At 45.0% G+C, this 15,335-nt stretch overlaps 1 protein-coding gene across 1 annotated transcript in view; it reads left to right on the forward strand.

The window, feature by feature from the left end:
* LOC115089198 (LARGE xylosyl- and glucuronyltransferase 1) overlaps positions 1-14,911 on the forward strand; it is a 519,096-nt gene extending 504,185 nt beyond the window's left edge. Inside the window, exons 13-15 of the mRNA XM_029597248.1 lie at positions 8,740-8,886; positions 11,584-11,779; positions 13,582-14,911. Of these exons, the coding sequence (XP_029453108.1) occupies positions 8,740-8,886; positions 11,584-11,779; positions 13,582-13,779 (541 nt within the window). The 3' untranslated portion in view covers positions 13,780-14,911. The remainder of the gene's footprint in view (positions 1-8,739; positions 8,887-11,583; positions 11,780-13,581) is intronic.
* Positions 14,912-15,335: the final 424 nt, after the last annotated feature.

Genomic DNA, 15,335 nt, shown 5'->3' on the forward strand with positions numbered 1-15,335 from the left:
TTTCTGTTTTTCCATTGTTGCACTACATGTAGAGTCTGGTTTGTTGTTGTTTCAAGTTCAGTTTTTGACTGCACAATTCTATTTATACTTTATGGTCTCTTTATTCTGTATTTGGTGAGAGTCTGTCCATGTTCTGCATTTGTGACTGAGGTGGCTATTCTGCTAGTGGGTCCTAACAGGAGGTTGGTGTTTTAGGGTCTGGTGTAATGTTTACATTGTTGCCTTTTCGTAGGTTGCATTGTTACTGTTTGAGTGCCAGCGGTTAGTGCTATTTTAGTATGGGAGGTTTACTATATAGTAATCATAATTCAGTTTACTCATGGCTTTCTGAGGGCCAAGCCCACACCCAGTCAAGGTCATTTTCAAGGAAAATGTAAGTGTAACATAAAACTGTAGCAATATTCAAAAGCCCATTTACCTGCGTTAAGTGCAATTAACATGGGTAAAACCTATTGACAATTCAATAGCATATATTGCAATATATGCTATTTTTGAATATTGCTACAATAGTATGTTACATTTTACATTTTCCTTTGAAAATTACCCTGAATAAGCATTAGAATAGGCCTAGTAACAATGCATCTTTTTTGCAGGGTTTTCTGGTTGCAGCACAGTAGTGCATGTAAATATAATAAAGATGCTGCAAGTGATTTTACCTCAGAAGACTGTACCTTGTCCATTTTCATGTAAAATCTGTTATAAATGCATCATTTTTAATTGTGTGTGTGGAGAGGGATGGGCGGCACGCAAGGTTGTAAAGGTTCATCTAAGGCACCAGATATCCTTGTTCCGGCCCTGGCCTCTGTACTGACCCATGTACGACCTCATCTTGTGGGCAGTTTTTGTCCACACATACCTCAAAGATATAGGAGAACTAGCAAAGCCATGGAGAAGAGCAACAAACATGACAAAGGGGACGGAACGGCTCCCATATGAAGAAAGATTAAACGGGTTACAGATCTTCAGCCTGGAAAGGGGACAACTGGAGGGGATGTGATAGAGGCTTTTAAATCATGAGTGGGGTAGAATGGATAAATAGGGGATGGTTATTTGCCCTTTCAAATAGTACTAGGGCTAGTGGGAACTCCCTGAAACCAGCAGGTAGCACATTTAAAACAAATGTGAGAGGGTTTTGTTTGTTTTTTTTAAAGTCAAGGCACAATTAATGTATGGAATGTGTTGCCAGAGAATGTGCTCAACTCTGCTAAAATAACTGAGCTTAAAAAGATGTGGACAGGTTTCTGGAGGAGAGGTCCATCAACGATTGTTATCCAGATAGACTTGGGGATCGCAACAGGAAATGGATCTTCCCAATTTGGATCTGCTGGGTGCTTCCAAAAGGTGCAGCTCGATCACTGTCAGAGGCAGGATGCCGGTACTGATGGACCATTGGACTGGCCCAACATGGCACTTCTTATCTGGTAGCTCAATGTAAAATAAGGAACTTGTTTCCCCGTCACTTTAACCCAGGCTGCATGCTATATCCATGAACTAAGCCAACAGCTCTTATTTATTTATTTAGTTATTTAGTGATTTTTATATACCGCGGCACGTAAAGATATACATCACCTCGGTTTACAGTAAACAATAAATTAGCAACAGGCTTTACATACAACAGGCTTTACAGGAAGTAAACAATTGACAGCAACAGGCTTTACATAAATAACGGAATTCAGGAGTGCCTAATATAACTACTTTAACTATTAAGAACAAATGCATATTCTAATTCAATAACGAAGCAGAAGAGCAATATATGCGATTAACCTGCTACAGGCCTATTCCAATAGTTAATGTCAAGTCACAAATATTGCAAATAGGGATAGCAGGCGTAAAGCAGTCATTTCTGGTACACAAAGAGCTTGCCCCAAGAGTAAGCAGTCACTCTTGGGGCAAGCCCTTACTTTTAAGAGCATAAATAAAACGTTTTAAAATCTACTTCTCCAAAGACTTCTGCAGCGTCTTTTAACAGGTGGTGAAGGCACGTGTCTCAAAGCTCTCAGATGGGTTATTTATTGTATGGAAGGCCAGGCTAGTTAGAGTCAAGGCTGATTTGAGACACACTGGGGCCCAGTCCCCTAAAACTCTGTCTCGGTGGCATCACTCAGTCCTGCCAGGGCATCTTGTGGTGCTGGAGTCCTGGGCTATTGCCCTGCTTCCTTCCTGCTTCCTTCCTGCCTCCATCCCCAAAATCGACTCTTCCCTGAGGTGCTTGCTATAGGCAATTTTTAGTGCCTGCCATTGTGTAACAAATCATGCACAGTATAGGTACCGGGATGTCATGTAAGCTCTGCTTCGTGGTCAGTGCCCAGGCTGAGCCCCGTCACTTCAGAGAGAAGGTTTACTCGGGCTAAGAGAAAGCTTTATGAAATGACTGAGTGAGCAGCACCATCTAGTGCTCCCAATATCAGCTGCAAACCTTGCGCTGAGCTCGCTTTCATGTGAATCTCGGCTTAAGCCAGCTGTGTTTGTCGTATGCTCCACCTGCACCTCCCACCCTCATCCAACACCTACAGCCTTACAACTCTTAAAAAAGAGAAAAGCAGGATGCATATGTGGAAAGAAAACCAGTCTCTCTCTCTCTCTCTTGTGCATTGTGTAATCTTTGAAAACTCTTCCAGTCCCCGGCGAGCAGGCCTGCCTTAGAAGCCTGATACAGGTAACCTCGCACATTCCTGTAGGTGACCAGGTCCTGCTGCTTCTCAGTATTGGAAACATGCAAAGCCCTTACTTAAAAACTGCTGAACCCCCAGGAAGATCCAGCACCACTACTTTTTCCTTCGTTTAATTAACAAAAATGTATTTTGGACTTCTGATTAGCTGCTGCTGCTGTTGGCTGGCTCATGCTTTGCATGGACCTCAGGCCCTTTCACGTCTCGTTGCAGCTGTTGACGTTGAGAGAGCATAAAGAGCCACAGGTAGCCGCTTGCCGAGGGCTTAGGGTCCTCTTCACTGCGCCCGCCTCAGCCCTGCAGCAAGTCTTTGTGCCGCGGCATTGTGGCTCTCCTTTCAAAGATATGACCACGTTTTTGGCAAAATGGGACTCTGAGGATCTCTGCGACATTGTTCATCCTATCCCAGGCTGTTCCTGGCATCATCTCTTTTCTTGTGCTTTGTCTCTTTAGCCTTCTTAATGAGAAAACCGAGGGGTAATGGAGCCACGGTCTGCCACGTTTCAGTGACAGACATTTGTTACAGCCGTGACAGCAAACATGCAAATTAAAGTGAAAGACTGGCCGGCAGTTTAGGAGAAGCTGATTGCTAATCCCATTGCTCTGAGGTGCTCTTAGACTTGTCTTTGGCTTAACTGCACTGCAGCTGTAAATAAAGAGAAGCGGTTCTGAGATTCCCTTTAAAGCCGGGCACACGCACGCTGCCCCGGGGTGCTCGGCCGCTGTCACGGTAACCTGGCATCTGGTGCTCTGTCCACCGCAGCAGCATTTAGGCGTCTGGTCACAACTAGCGCTGACGTGGAAAGATGAATTGGCACACGCACGAGATTTGTAAATCTTTCTTTCTATTTCAGGGAAATGAAATCTTTCTTGTTTCTCTAGTACTTTGATTTCACACTTCTGGGCCTTTCTTCTTGACTTCCCCTCTTTCTTGTGGTCCATTACAAGGTAGAGTTGCGCAGGGGGCTCCCTCCTATTTGTAAATTTCTCATGCTCTGTTTTTCCTGGATGCACTGCAAATAATTCTTGGTTTTTGTTTTTGTGATCCCCATTCTGGTCTATGAACTCAGATGGCAGGGGCACGTGAGGGGTGCCAGGGCCATCTCTCTCCCACTTCAATGCACTTCGGACAGAGCTCTTTTCCAGTGGGAGGGGAGGAGTGAAATCCTCCGAGGCCCAAGGCGGCTGGGATGACTTAGTTTCACTGTCCTAGGGAGGTATCAGTTCAATCTCACCATCAAAGAATGCGAGTGCCAACAAAATACTCTGCAGGCATGGATTTACCCAAGGAAGTCTTGCCTAACAAATCTGCTCCATTTTTTTTGAAGGGGTTAATAAACATGTGGATAAACGTGAACAGGTAGATGTAGTGTATTTGGATTTTCAGAAGGCGTTTGACAAAGTCCCTCTTGAGAGGCTTCTACGAAAACTAAAAAAGTCATGGGATAGGAGGCAATGTCCTTTCGTGGATTACAAACTGGTTAAAAGACAGGAAACAGAGAGTAGGATTAAATGGTCAATTTTCTCAGTGGAAAAGGGTAAACAGTGGAGTGCCTCAGGGATTTGTACTTGCACCGGTGCTTTTCAATATATATATAAATGATCTGGAAAGGAATACGACGAGTGAGGTTATCAAATTTGCGGATGATACAAAATTATTCAGAGTAGTTAAATCACAAGCAGACTGTGATACATTACAGGAGGACCTTGCAAGACTGGAAGATTGGGCATCCAAATGGCAGATGAAATTTAATGTGGACAAGGGCAAGGTGTTGCATATAGGGAAAAATAACCCTTGCTGTAGTTACACGATGTTAGGTTCCATATTAGCAGCTACCACCCAGGAAAAAGATCTAGGCATCATAGTGGATAATACTTTAAAATCGTCAGCTCAGTGTGCTGCAGCAGTCAAAAAAGCAAATAGAATGTTAGGAATTATTAGGAAGGAAATGGTTAATAACATGGAAAATGTCATAATGCCTCTGTATCGCTCCATGGTGAGACCGCACCTTGAATACTGTGTACAATTCTGGTCGCCGCATCTCAAAAAAGATATAGTTGTGATGGAGAAGGTACAGAGAAGGGCAACCAAAATGATAAAGGGGATGGAACAGCTCCCCTATGAGGAAAGGCTGAAGAGATTAGGGCTGTTCAGCTTGGAGAAGAGACGGCTGAGGGGGGATATGATAGAGGTCTTTAAGATCATGAGAGGTCTTGAACGAGTAGATGTGACTCGGTTATTTACACTTTCGAATAATAGAAGGACTAGGGGGCATTCCATGAAGTTAGCAAGTAGCACATTTAAGACTAATCGGAGAAAATTCTTTTTCACTCAACGCACAATAAAGCTCTGGAATTTGTTGCCAGAGGATGTGGTTAGTGCAGTTAGTGTAGCTGGGTTCAAAAAAGGTTTGGATAAGTTCTTGGAGGAGAAATCCATTAACAGCTATTAATCAAGTTTAGTTAGGGAACAGCCACTATTATTACTGGCATTAGTAGCATGGGATCTTCTTAGTGTTTGGGTAATTGCCAGGTTCTTGTGGCCTGGTTTGGCCTCTGTTGGAAACAGGATGCTGCTGCTCCCTGCAGGTTACCCCCATGTTTCTGTTAAGGGTAGTAACTGCCGCTCCGTGCAGGTTACCCCCATGTTCCTGTTAAGGGTAGTAACTGCCGCTCCATGCAGGTTACCCCCATTTTTCTGTTAAGGGTAGTAACTGCCGCTCCGTGCAGGTTACCCCCATGTTTCTGTTAAGGGTAGTAACTGCCACTCCGTGCAGGTTACCCCCATGTTTCTGTTAAGAGTAGTAGTTTTAAGGCTTCTCTCGATGCTGTTTGGCGTATTGTAAACGCGCTGTCTTGTAGCATTGGTGCAGCAATGGCATTTTTCCTGGCAACTCTACCATGCATCTCATTTTTGTTCAAGTATTTCTTTAGTGCAGTGGTTCTCAACCGGTGTGTTGCCATACTTCCTGGTCCCCTGCTGACCCAGCTGCTCCCCCTACCCGAGCAAGGCAGGTCCTACACCCGGGCTTAAAACGCTGAAAGCCCAATCGGAACGTGGCAGGACAGCTGGATTCAGCAGCACCAGCATGCTCTCTTCTTCCCGCCCCCCCCCCCACAGCCCGGAAGAGGAAGTGGTGAGTAGCAGGTGCGTGCACGGGAAGAAGAGACCTTGCTAGTCCAGGCAGCGTCGGCCCGAAGAATAGAGAGGCGCAGCCTGAGGAATGAGGAGCACGGCTCAGAGAAAAACGAAAATGTCGTCAACCCCCACGGCCGATGGGACTCCTTGCTCCGCGAGGGCTGAAACTGAAGTAGGTTGTTGCTGCCTTTAGGGTTAGAAGGCTGCTGCTGCTGCTGCTAGTTTGGGAGAGGGGGGATAGTGAGTGAATGAGAAAGCATGTGTGTTTGAGATTGTGTGTGTGTGTGTGTGTGTGTGTGTGTGTGTGTGTGTGTGAGATAGCATGTATGTGAATGATTGAGAGCTTGTACATGTGAAAGAGAATATGTGTGTGATTGAGAGCTGATTTAGGTGAGGGAGCACGTGAATATGTGATTGAGAGCCTGTGTGTAAATGAGAGAAAGAGAGAGCATGTGTGTCTGTGTCTGATTGAAAGCTGGTTTAGGTGAGGGAACATGTGAGTATGTAAATGAGAAACTGTGTGTAAATGAGAGAGAGAGAGCATGTGTGTCTGTGTCTGATTGAAAGCTGGTTTAGGTGTGGGAGCATGTGAGTATGTGATTGAGAGCCTGTACATGTGAAAGAGAGTATGTGTGTGACTGAGAGCTGGTTTAGGTGAGGGAGCATGTGAGTATGTAAATGAGAAACTGTGTGTAAATGAGAGAGAGAGAGCATGTGTGTCTGTGTCTGATTGAAAGCTGGTTTAGGTGTGGGAGCATGTGAGTATGTGATTGAGAGCCTGTACATGTGAAAGAGAGTATGTATGTGATTGAGAGCTGGTTTAGATGAGGGAGCATGTGAGTATGTAAATGAGAAACTGTGTGTAAATGAGAGAGAGAGAGCATGTGTGTCTGTGTGTGATTGAGAACTGGTTTAGGTGAGGGAGCACGTGAGTATGTGATTGAGAGCCTGTACATGTGAAAGAACGTATGTGTGTGATTGAGAGCTGGTTTAGGTGAGGGAGCATGTGAGTATATGATTGAGAGCCTATGTGTAAATGAGAGAGAGAGAGCATGTGTGTCTGTGTGTGATTGAGAGCTGGTTTAGGTGAGAGAGCACGTGAGTATGTGATTGAGAGCCTGTATATAAATGAGAGAAAGAGAGAGGGCATGTTTGTAAGCATGCGGAGTCTGTGTGTGAGAGAAAAAGGCAGCATGTATGTGTGTGTGATTGAAAGCCTGTGTGTGTAAGCCTGAAAAGATAGACAGCATGTGTGTAAATGTGTAATTAAGAGCATATATAAGTGAGAGAGAAAAAGCATGTGTATATGTGAGCGATTGTGAGACAGTGTGAGAGAGAGGAGAAAGTTCCAAGCAAACCACCCCTCCTCCTGCTAATTCAAAACAATCTCAGGGCACCTGGATATCAAACGTTCCCAGGTATGCAGAGCAAAAAATTTTTTGTATCCTTATTATTTTTCATTATTGGGTCTTTTTTGTCTGCTATTTTGAAATCTTTTATTGGTATCTAGAATTTTTTATATGAGTTTTTAATTATTGGATATTTTGTTAGTATGGTTTTACTGCTACTGATTTTATATTTCTTGATTTGTTTTATAAGGATGGGTGATGTTTCTTTTTTTCCTTTGTTGCACTGCATACAGAGACTCTGGCTTGTTGCAGTTTCCAATTCAGTTTTTTCTGCATGCTTCTAGTTATGCGTTTTGGTCTCTTTATTCTTTGTTAGGTGAGGGTCAGCACGTGATTCAGGTGAGGTTTTCTGCTGGCATGTAGTTTCTGTGTAGGGCTCTATAGCAGCCTGACTTGGTCCGTTTTCCTAATAGATGTATTGGTGTCTTAAGGCCTGGTGTAATATTTTCAGTGTTGCCTTTTCTTAGGTAAGGTGGTTACTGTTTAGGTGCTGGAAATTGGTGCTGTTTTGGTGTGGGATGTTTACTATTTATGCAATTTCTGTTCAGACAGAATACGTATCTTTTCCTTGTGTCATTCTTAACAATAAAAATAATTACTGGACCTTTACTTTTTATTTCCGCCATGAATTGTAATGAGCAATGTGTCACACATGTGAGCGTGGCCTGTCAGGTGTGTCACGATGGGAAAGGTTGAGAACTACTGCCTTAGTGTGCACGCTGAAGCACCCACACCACTTAGTTTCAGTAGAAGTTGCTTCTGGGTTTCTCTTTGCATCCCTACAAATTTTCCTGGCAGTTGTTTCTGAAATCTTTCTTGGTCTACCAGTACCTGACTGTGGCTTGGTATTAACTGAACCCATAATTTTCCATTTCTTGATCAGAGTTTGAACAGTACTGATTGGCATTTTCAAATCTTTGGATATCCTTTTATATCGTTTTCCTGCTTTATTAAGTTGAACTACTTTTGCTCGCTGATCCTTTGACAGTTTTTTGGGGTTTTTTTTTTTTACTTTCTCCATGCTTCACTAACCACCAGAGTCAGTGCAGCCCTGGATGAAATGCACATGGGTTTGTCAAGAGCTAAGAAACTCACTATTTATACACAGACACTAATTACAATCAAACAAGGCACAATTGTGGATACCTGCCTTCACTGCCATCTCGAACTGTGTGTGTGTCAACTTGAGTGTATATTATCAGCCTAAACTGAAGTGTCTGCAAACTTTTGAACAGGGCCATTATATTATTTCTTTTCTTGCAATGGTTTGTTTAGAGATTGCGCTATGATGTAATGCATTATAGCTTAATTTGAAATCATTAAAAATAACACATGTTTTGTCTGATCACTCATGTTTTCTTAAAATGCCACCACACATCTTACAAACTCTGTCAGGGGTATAGAAACGTATGAGGCAAACAGTTTACATTGTCCCTGCCCATTCTCGTTCTTCTATTCTGTATTTCCGAGTTTAAAAAGAACTCTTGCTAGTGATGTGTCTCTCTCTCTCTTGCTCCTCCAGGAAGTCTGTTGCCCAGCTGGATCTGGCCAATATGAAGAAAGCACTGATCATACCCGCCTTTGAGACGCTGCGGTACCGTTTGTCCTTCCCCAAGTCCAAGGCAGAGCTGCTGTCCATGTTGGACATGGGGACCCTCTTCACATTCAGGTGAGGCTCCCTTCTTTACCGTAGTTATTTCGTCCCCTGCCGGGCCAGAAGGCATCCACTTTCCAAGTGCGTTCAGCTCCTCTCCTCTCTCCTCCCCCTGGCTTGCCATTTCTTGTCCTTTTACTTTCACATAAAGAGGCTGTGCATTCAGAGCAGACATTAAAAGGAGCCCAGTGCTACCACTGCTTAACATTTTTATAGCGCTACGCACCGACTCCAGCCTTCAAATGCCAGCTTCAGGATTAGCAGCACTGAAATATCAAGGTGTCAGCTCATCTCCTGGCTCTCTCGCTTCACGTTTTGTCTCCTTTCTTTTTTGTTCTAATATATTTTATTTCTTATATTTTCACAGTGCAGAGTTCTAGTGGTTGTATTCTTTTTTGGGCTGCAATGCCTTCCATTGGCCTAACGTACGATTGTCATAGTAGATTGGCTTTTGAGACTACATCTGACCCCCTTCTTCAAGTAGTCGTGGCTTGCAGAGAATATTTTTATAAAATGTCCTTGCAGGGAAAGCGTGGTCCATCTTTTATCCTGGCCGCATGCCTGTGGGGTTTTGTTTTTTTAAAATCTCTTTCCCGAATCCACTCTTCAGCTGTTCCTTCACATCGGTCATTGTGACGGCTGCTGGTTCTGATGAGGACCGGGTCTCTGATTTACTGAGATTCCTAATAATGCAGCAGCTGATTAGGTGCAGCTTTCAGAAACTCCAAGCACAAACGTCTCCTCACGAATGAAACTAAAATCAGAATGAAAAAAAAAACAATTCCATGTTTTGTTTTTAATGCTGAATTATCTAGAACATGTTGCTAGGTCTGGATTATGGAGGATGGACTTCTGTGACGCATAATCTTGTGCCAGGATGATGTTCCGGATACGCCCTACTCTTAGCCGATCAGGACGTGGAGTTTTCCCTGCGGCACATATAAGGCCCTTACACAGCTGCCAAACAGCTGGTTATGAGAGGGTTTTAAGCAGCCGGGCTAATTCGGCTCACCTGCAAAGAGATGTTAAGTCCCTTCTGGTTTTAAGTGGAAGCACATTGCATAGTGATACAGTTATACCCCCACAGAGAAAGAAAGCCACAGCTGTGTAGCGAGCATCTTCATCTGCTATCACGTGCAGCGGCAGCTCCTCGCCGTGAGGAAGGCCTGCGGGCCAGAGTTTCCACCAGCTTTCTTCTAATCTGTGACCTGGAACAGTCGCCGCCGAGCGCTTTTGTCGAGCTGACGGTCCTCGCGCTAGATTAGAATCTTTCCCTGAATGAAATTGCTTTTGTCACCTTTCCTCTAAATGCTCACCTTCCCTTTTCCCACAGTTCCAGAAATAGAAAACACACCTCCTCTGGCAGGAAAGACAAGAAAAGCGAGCAAGTGATTCTGGCACATTGTGCACTACAGATATGCGAGCCGCAGCAGGAGCTTCCTCTTACAGCGCTCGCTCCTGGCGTACTTGCAGCTGGAGACGTAATCCCTGTGACGCGCTGCGTTTCATGCACACACACCCGCCCAACCCTCTACCTGTAACCGTGTTGTCCCCCTTCTCCCATGTTGCGCCTTGATGCGCATCCCAAATCCCGCTCTTTCTGTGGTTGCAGCTGTCTATGGCACCCCCCTCCTCCATATTTACAGGGGGTGGGGGCCAGGAAACCCCACGGTGCTTTTGGAATTTCCTCTCACTGCATCTGCACCGGCTCCCTCCCTGCAATCCCAGGGTATCCGCTTCGTGTATGTTTCTCCTGGCTTTTTTGACTGCTCCTGTTTGCCTGCCCTGAGCCTGAACCTGCTCGTGCACTTCCATGGCCTGGCTAGCAAGGGGGGGGAGCTTCATCCTTGCACAGTTGGGTGATCGTGCCTAACCTCCTGTCTTCAGAGATGTGGCTGTCTCACAAACGGTTTGATCTGTGACGACAGAGCGCGCTCATGCCACAGCGTGCACATCCTACTCAGAGCCAGAGATTCAGTAATTAATCAGGACTCCTGATGTTCCCTAACCTAACTCCAGTCCTTGGGTTCCCCCCCCCCCCCATCAAAAAAAAAAGATTTGGGCTTCAAATTGTCAAAAAATGAATATTCGTGAGATACATTTTGCCTGAGAACCAGAGAAATTTGCATATATTTGTTACCCTGAAAACCCAGGTATGTTTGAGAGATTGAAACCAATGGCCTAATCCAGAGAATATTTTTAGATAATTGTCTAGAAATGTGCAAACAATTCAAAATCGAAACACCCCCGCCCAAAAAATAATCCGAAGGATTTGAGCCTGGTTCAAGTTCAGCATAACTTTCAGATTTCCCCCAGATCTGCTGACTTCTACTGTGGAATCTGGAGAAATCTAAAAAGAATTTTAAAAAAAATCAAAAGCTGATTCAAAAAAAATGTGCTTTGCATTAAAATAAATCAGAAGTGGATCCACCCGCCAATGAAATCTGCTTTCAGTTTTTCAAAGATAAAATGCGAAGGTTCAAAATTTTTCCAGGTTCACCGAACTGTTTGACAAACCACAATGGAGGAAGTTTTACGCTTCTCTAGTTGATGACCCATGTCCCATTCTTGGTGTCCTATAACGAGTAGATGTCATTGCCCTGATAACAGTGTTCTGCTTTTTACTTGCATTTTATTGCAATATGCCAGCATGCATCAGTCCACCTTAGACTGCCAGCTCACTTGCACTTCTTGGATTTGCATTTGATGAAGGTATCACGTTTGGACGAAAGGACACGCACCTACGAACTTTGCCAAGTGGCGAACTGCAACCACACCCTACCGCGTAGAATGGGAAGCGGACTTCGAGCCGTATGTCGTGGTGAGACGGGACTGCCCCGAGTACGACCGACGGTTCGTTGGGTTTGGCTGGAACAAAGTTGCACACATTATGGAGCTTGACGCACAGGTAAACCCCATCTACTGTTACGGGAAGCCTCAACACCTTGCATACGGAGGGAAGGGGGAGGGTGACAGTTGAAGTCCATGGCCTGTCTCATTGTAGGAAAAATTGGAGTACCCCAATGGATATGGATATGATCTCTGTATACACATGGCAAATCCTTTCAAATCCTTGTTTTCATTTTTTTTTAATGTATATCAATCATATCGATCCAGGAGAAAACTGGATTCTTTGTACACTGTATCTGGTATAGACTAAGACGTTATAGTATAACACGACTAAGAAGTTCAGGATGATTATTTTTTTCAGAAGTTGACATCCTGCCACAATATTTTCCTGCGGTATACTACACAAAGTGTCAATAATTCACTACCTCTTCTATCGAAATACTTTACTATACACAAGAAGAAGACACTTATTCAATTTGTAATATTTATTTGCAATACATACATATACCTATCTAACATAAAAATTCTCTCTAGCTCATACATCCATCACATACACACCCATATAAAATCACATATCTTAACAGATTCAAATTATTATCACTTAATAGTAATTCAGAAAAGTTTTTTAACTTACATTAATTTAAAAATATTAACATGGGGTAGATTTTCAAAGGGGTACGCGCGTACCCCCCTGAAAACCTACCCCAAACCCCCCCTGCGCGCGCCGAGCCTATTTTGCATAGGCTCGGCGGCGTGCGCAAGCCCCGGGACGCGTGCAAGTCCCGGGGCTTGCATGGAGAGGCGTGCTGGGGGGCGTGTCAGGGGGCGAGGCGGTCATGACGCGGCGTTTTGGGGACGTGACGCGACGTTTCGGGGGCGGCGCCGCGGGCATGGTTTCAGCCCGGGGGCGTAAATCCAGCGATAAAGGTAGGGGGGGTTTAGATAGGGCTGGGGGGGTGGGTTAGGTAGGAGAAGGGAGGGGAAGGTGAGGGGAGGGCGAGAAAAAGTTCCCTCCGAGGCCGCTCCGTTTTCGGAGCGGCCTCGGCGGGAACGGAGACAGGCTGCGCAGCTTGGCGCGCGCAGGCTGCCCAAAATCGGCAGCCTTGAGCGCGCCGATCCCGGATTTTAATGGATACACGCCGCTACGCGCGTATCTATTGAAATCCCGCATACTCTTGTTTGCGCCTGGTGCGCGAACAAAAGTACGCGCTCGCACAAATTTATAAAATCTACCCCACTGGGTTTCTCTGGTAATTATACTTCAGGGCAGGATAGACCATTACCCAAGAAATTCTTTGTAGCCAGGATATGAAATTTTCCAATTCTGTATCCCGTCCTGAAAGTTTGTTAAAATAGTGATTTCATAGAATATTTTAATGAAAATTGAAAGGTGGTGATTAGGTCAGGCCAGTCTTTCACGTTTCAGTGAGCATTGTGGTATCAGATTTTCTCTGATCCTTGTACCTGAAGCAAGTTCATTTTTCAGGATATCGGAAAAGAAAATACATACGAGTGAAGTTAGCAAACAACATATTTGAATTCCTTGTGCTTTGCTTGACCTGGGATAACCTGGTCAGTGTCTGGTAGCAGAAGACTGGAAGTAACCTATTGCTCCTCTGATTCAGAGGGTCAGCACAAACTCCCATTCCACTTTCCTTTCCAGCAGCTCACGTTTTCACGCGTCATGTTGCATTTTAGTGCACTCTGGATTCCTCCCCATGACTTTTTCCTCTCTCCCTTTCTGAAGTAGAATGGTTTGGTGGACATTTTGTCCCATGTTTTTATGGATAACGTGTTTATTTTAATGCTTCTTATGCCACAGTAGCTATGTACCAATAACATGATATCCTCTCCCCACAGGAGTATGAACTGACTGTGCTCCCCAACGCCTACATGATCCACATGCCACATGCACCCAGCTTCGACATCACCAAGTTCCGCTCCAACAAGCAATACCGCATCTGTCTGAAGACCTTGAAGGAGGAATTCCAGCAGGACATGTCCCGTCGCTATGGCTTCACGGCCCTGAAATATCTCACAGCAGAGAACAACAGCTAGCACCACGGAGCCCTGATCGCAGCATGCTCCAATAGAAGAGAAAGGGCAGGAGAAAGATTCTGGGGGATTTACCAGCCCTCCATCACTCAACTAGGACCACGGGATGGCCTCTCTTGTGTGACCTAGGCTTAGTGATGTAGGAGGGCCTATGCGTTGCTGGACAGGACATAAAGCTTGCCCCCCTTGCCTTTGACATTAGTGTGACGGGATAAGAGAGAGGTAGACACCCCACTGGAATGTCTGGGTGCAGGACACTTGGTAGTCTCAAAACGGAACAAACTGATACCTTCAACATGAAGGATCCCCCCCATCCCCTTATTTAATTTGCCTTTCTTCTCTAATGCCAGATGTGGTGGTTAGCATCTTCAACCTTAAAATTAAACTGACCCGTCTCCTTGGCTGCTCTTCAGTCCAGGGCAGACCACACTGGCTGGCAGATAAATAGCTGCAGTACTGACCCAGGGCTTTGGCTGATGCATGTTGACCATGTGTCTTCCAGTTAAGGACATTGTATTTAATCCAAGGAAAACTCCTTGCCCCACACGTATAGCTATTAAATGTAATGTCTTGAGGCACAGTCCAATGAGGAAGACATGTTGGGGGCGGAAGGCTCCTCATCCTTGGAGATGTTTGTAGAAATGGGCCATTAGTGAATAACTGAATAGCAACCTTGATAGCTATCGTGAAGGCCCATGAATTGGAGTTTTGCACATTAACTTTATTTTTTATTTGGTACTGCAGAGGGGAATGAACTGTCAAGGGCGTAACAAAGGCATTAGGGCAAGGGGGGGTCTTTCGGCTTCTGGTGGCAAGTGACTCTGTGAACTTCAGGGGCCTGGAATCCAGCAGACTGCAAAACTGTCAGAATGACTTCTTTAAAGGAGGAGATCCAAAATAAACTCCCCACGGGAAACAAACAAACACCTGAGAGTTCATTTGAATATGTGTGGATGTCTGCTCGTCAGGACCAACAGCAGCGAAAGAGGAAGGACAAACAGCTAACTACATGGACACTGAACTTTCTGCCATTTCCTGTATTGTTCGGTATTAATGTTGTGTTTACAAAAAGAAAAAGAAGACAAAAAAAAAAAAACCCCAACCCAACAGAAGCCGTTTTAATGCACTACCCGTAGCTGGACTGCTTGTTAACCAGAGAAAGCTAAGGTGAATAAAGCAGAGGTGTCCGTTCTCCCTTCCTGCACAGCTGCTATTCTTAAGGCCACTGCCGCCTTGCATGTTTTTCACATCAAACACATTTTATTTGCAGATTTCCTGTTGCAGTCCTCTTCCCCACAGCTCATGTTAACCACGGCCGTCTCCGTAGCTTCCAGTGTATTTATGTGCTGGGGGGATATTGCAGAAGGTTTCTCCTGTCTGCCTGGTGGGCTTCCGGCTCAGTCGCAACCATCCTCTGTTGGGCTACCTTGCCCTGGCTTGTATCGTTCTCTCCCCACCTGTCTCCCAGCCATTGCCGTGAGGGTCCTCGGGCAGGGACCACAAACTTACGAGGACCCGAAGGCTGGCCACTAGCTGTCACAATTGCATGATGGCTGAGA

This window comes from Rhinatrema bivittatum, chromosome 4 (genome assembly GCF_901001135.1).
Source record: "Rhinatrema bivittatum chromosome 4, aRhiBiv1.1, whole genome shotgun sequence".
NCBI classification, from domain to species: Eukaryota; Metazoa; Chordata; class Amphibia; order Gymnophiona; family Rhinatrematidae; genus Rhinatrema; species Rhinatrema bivittatum.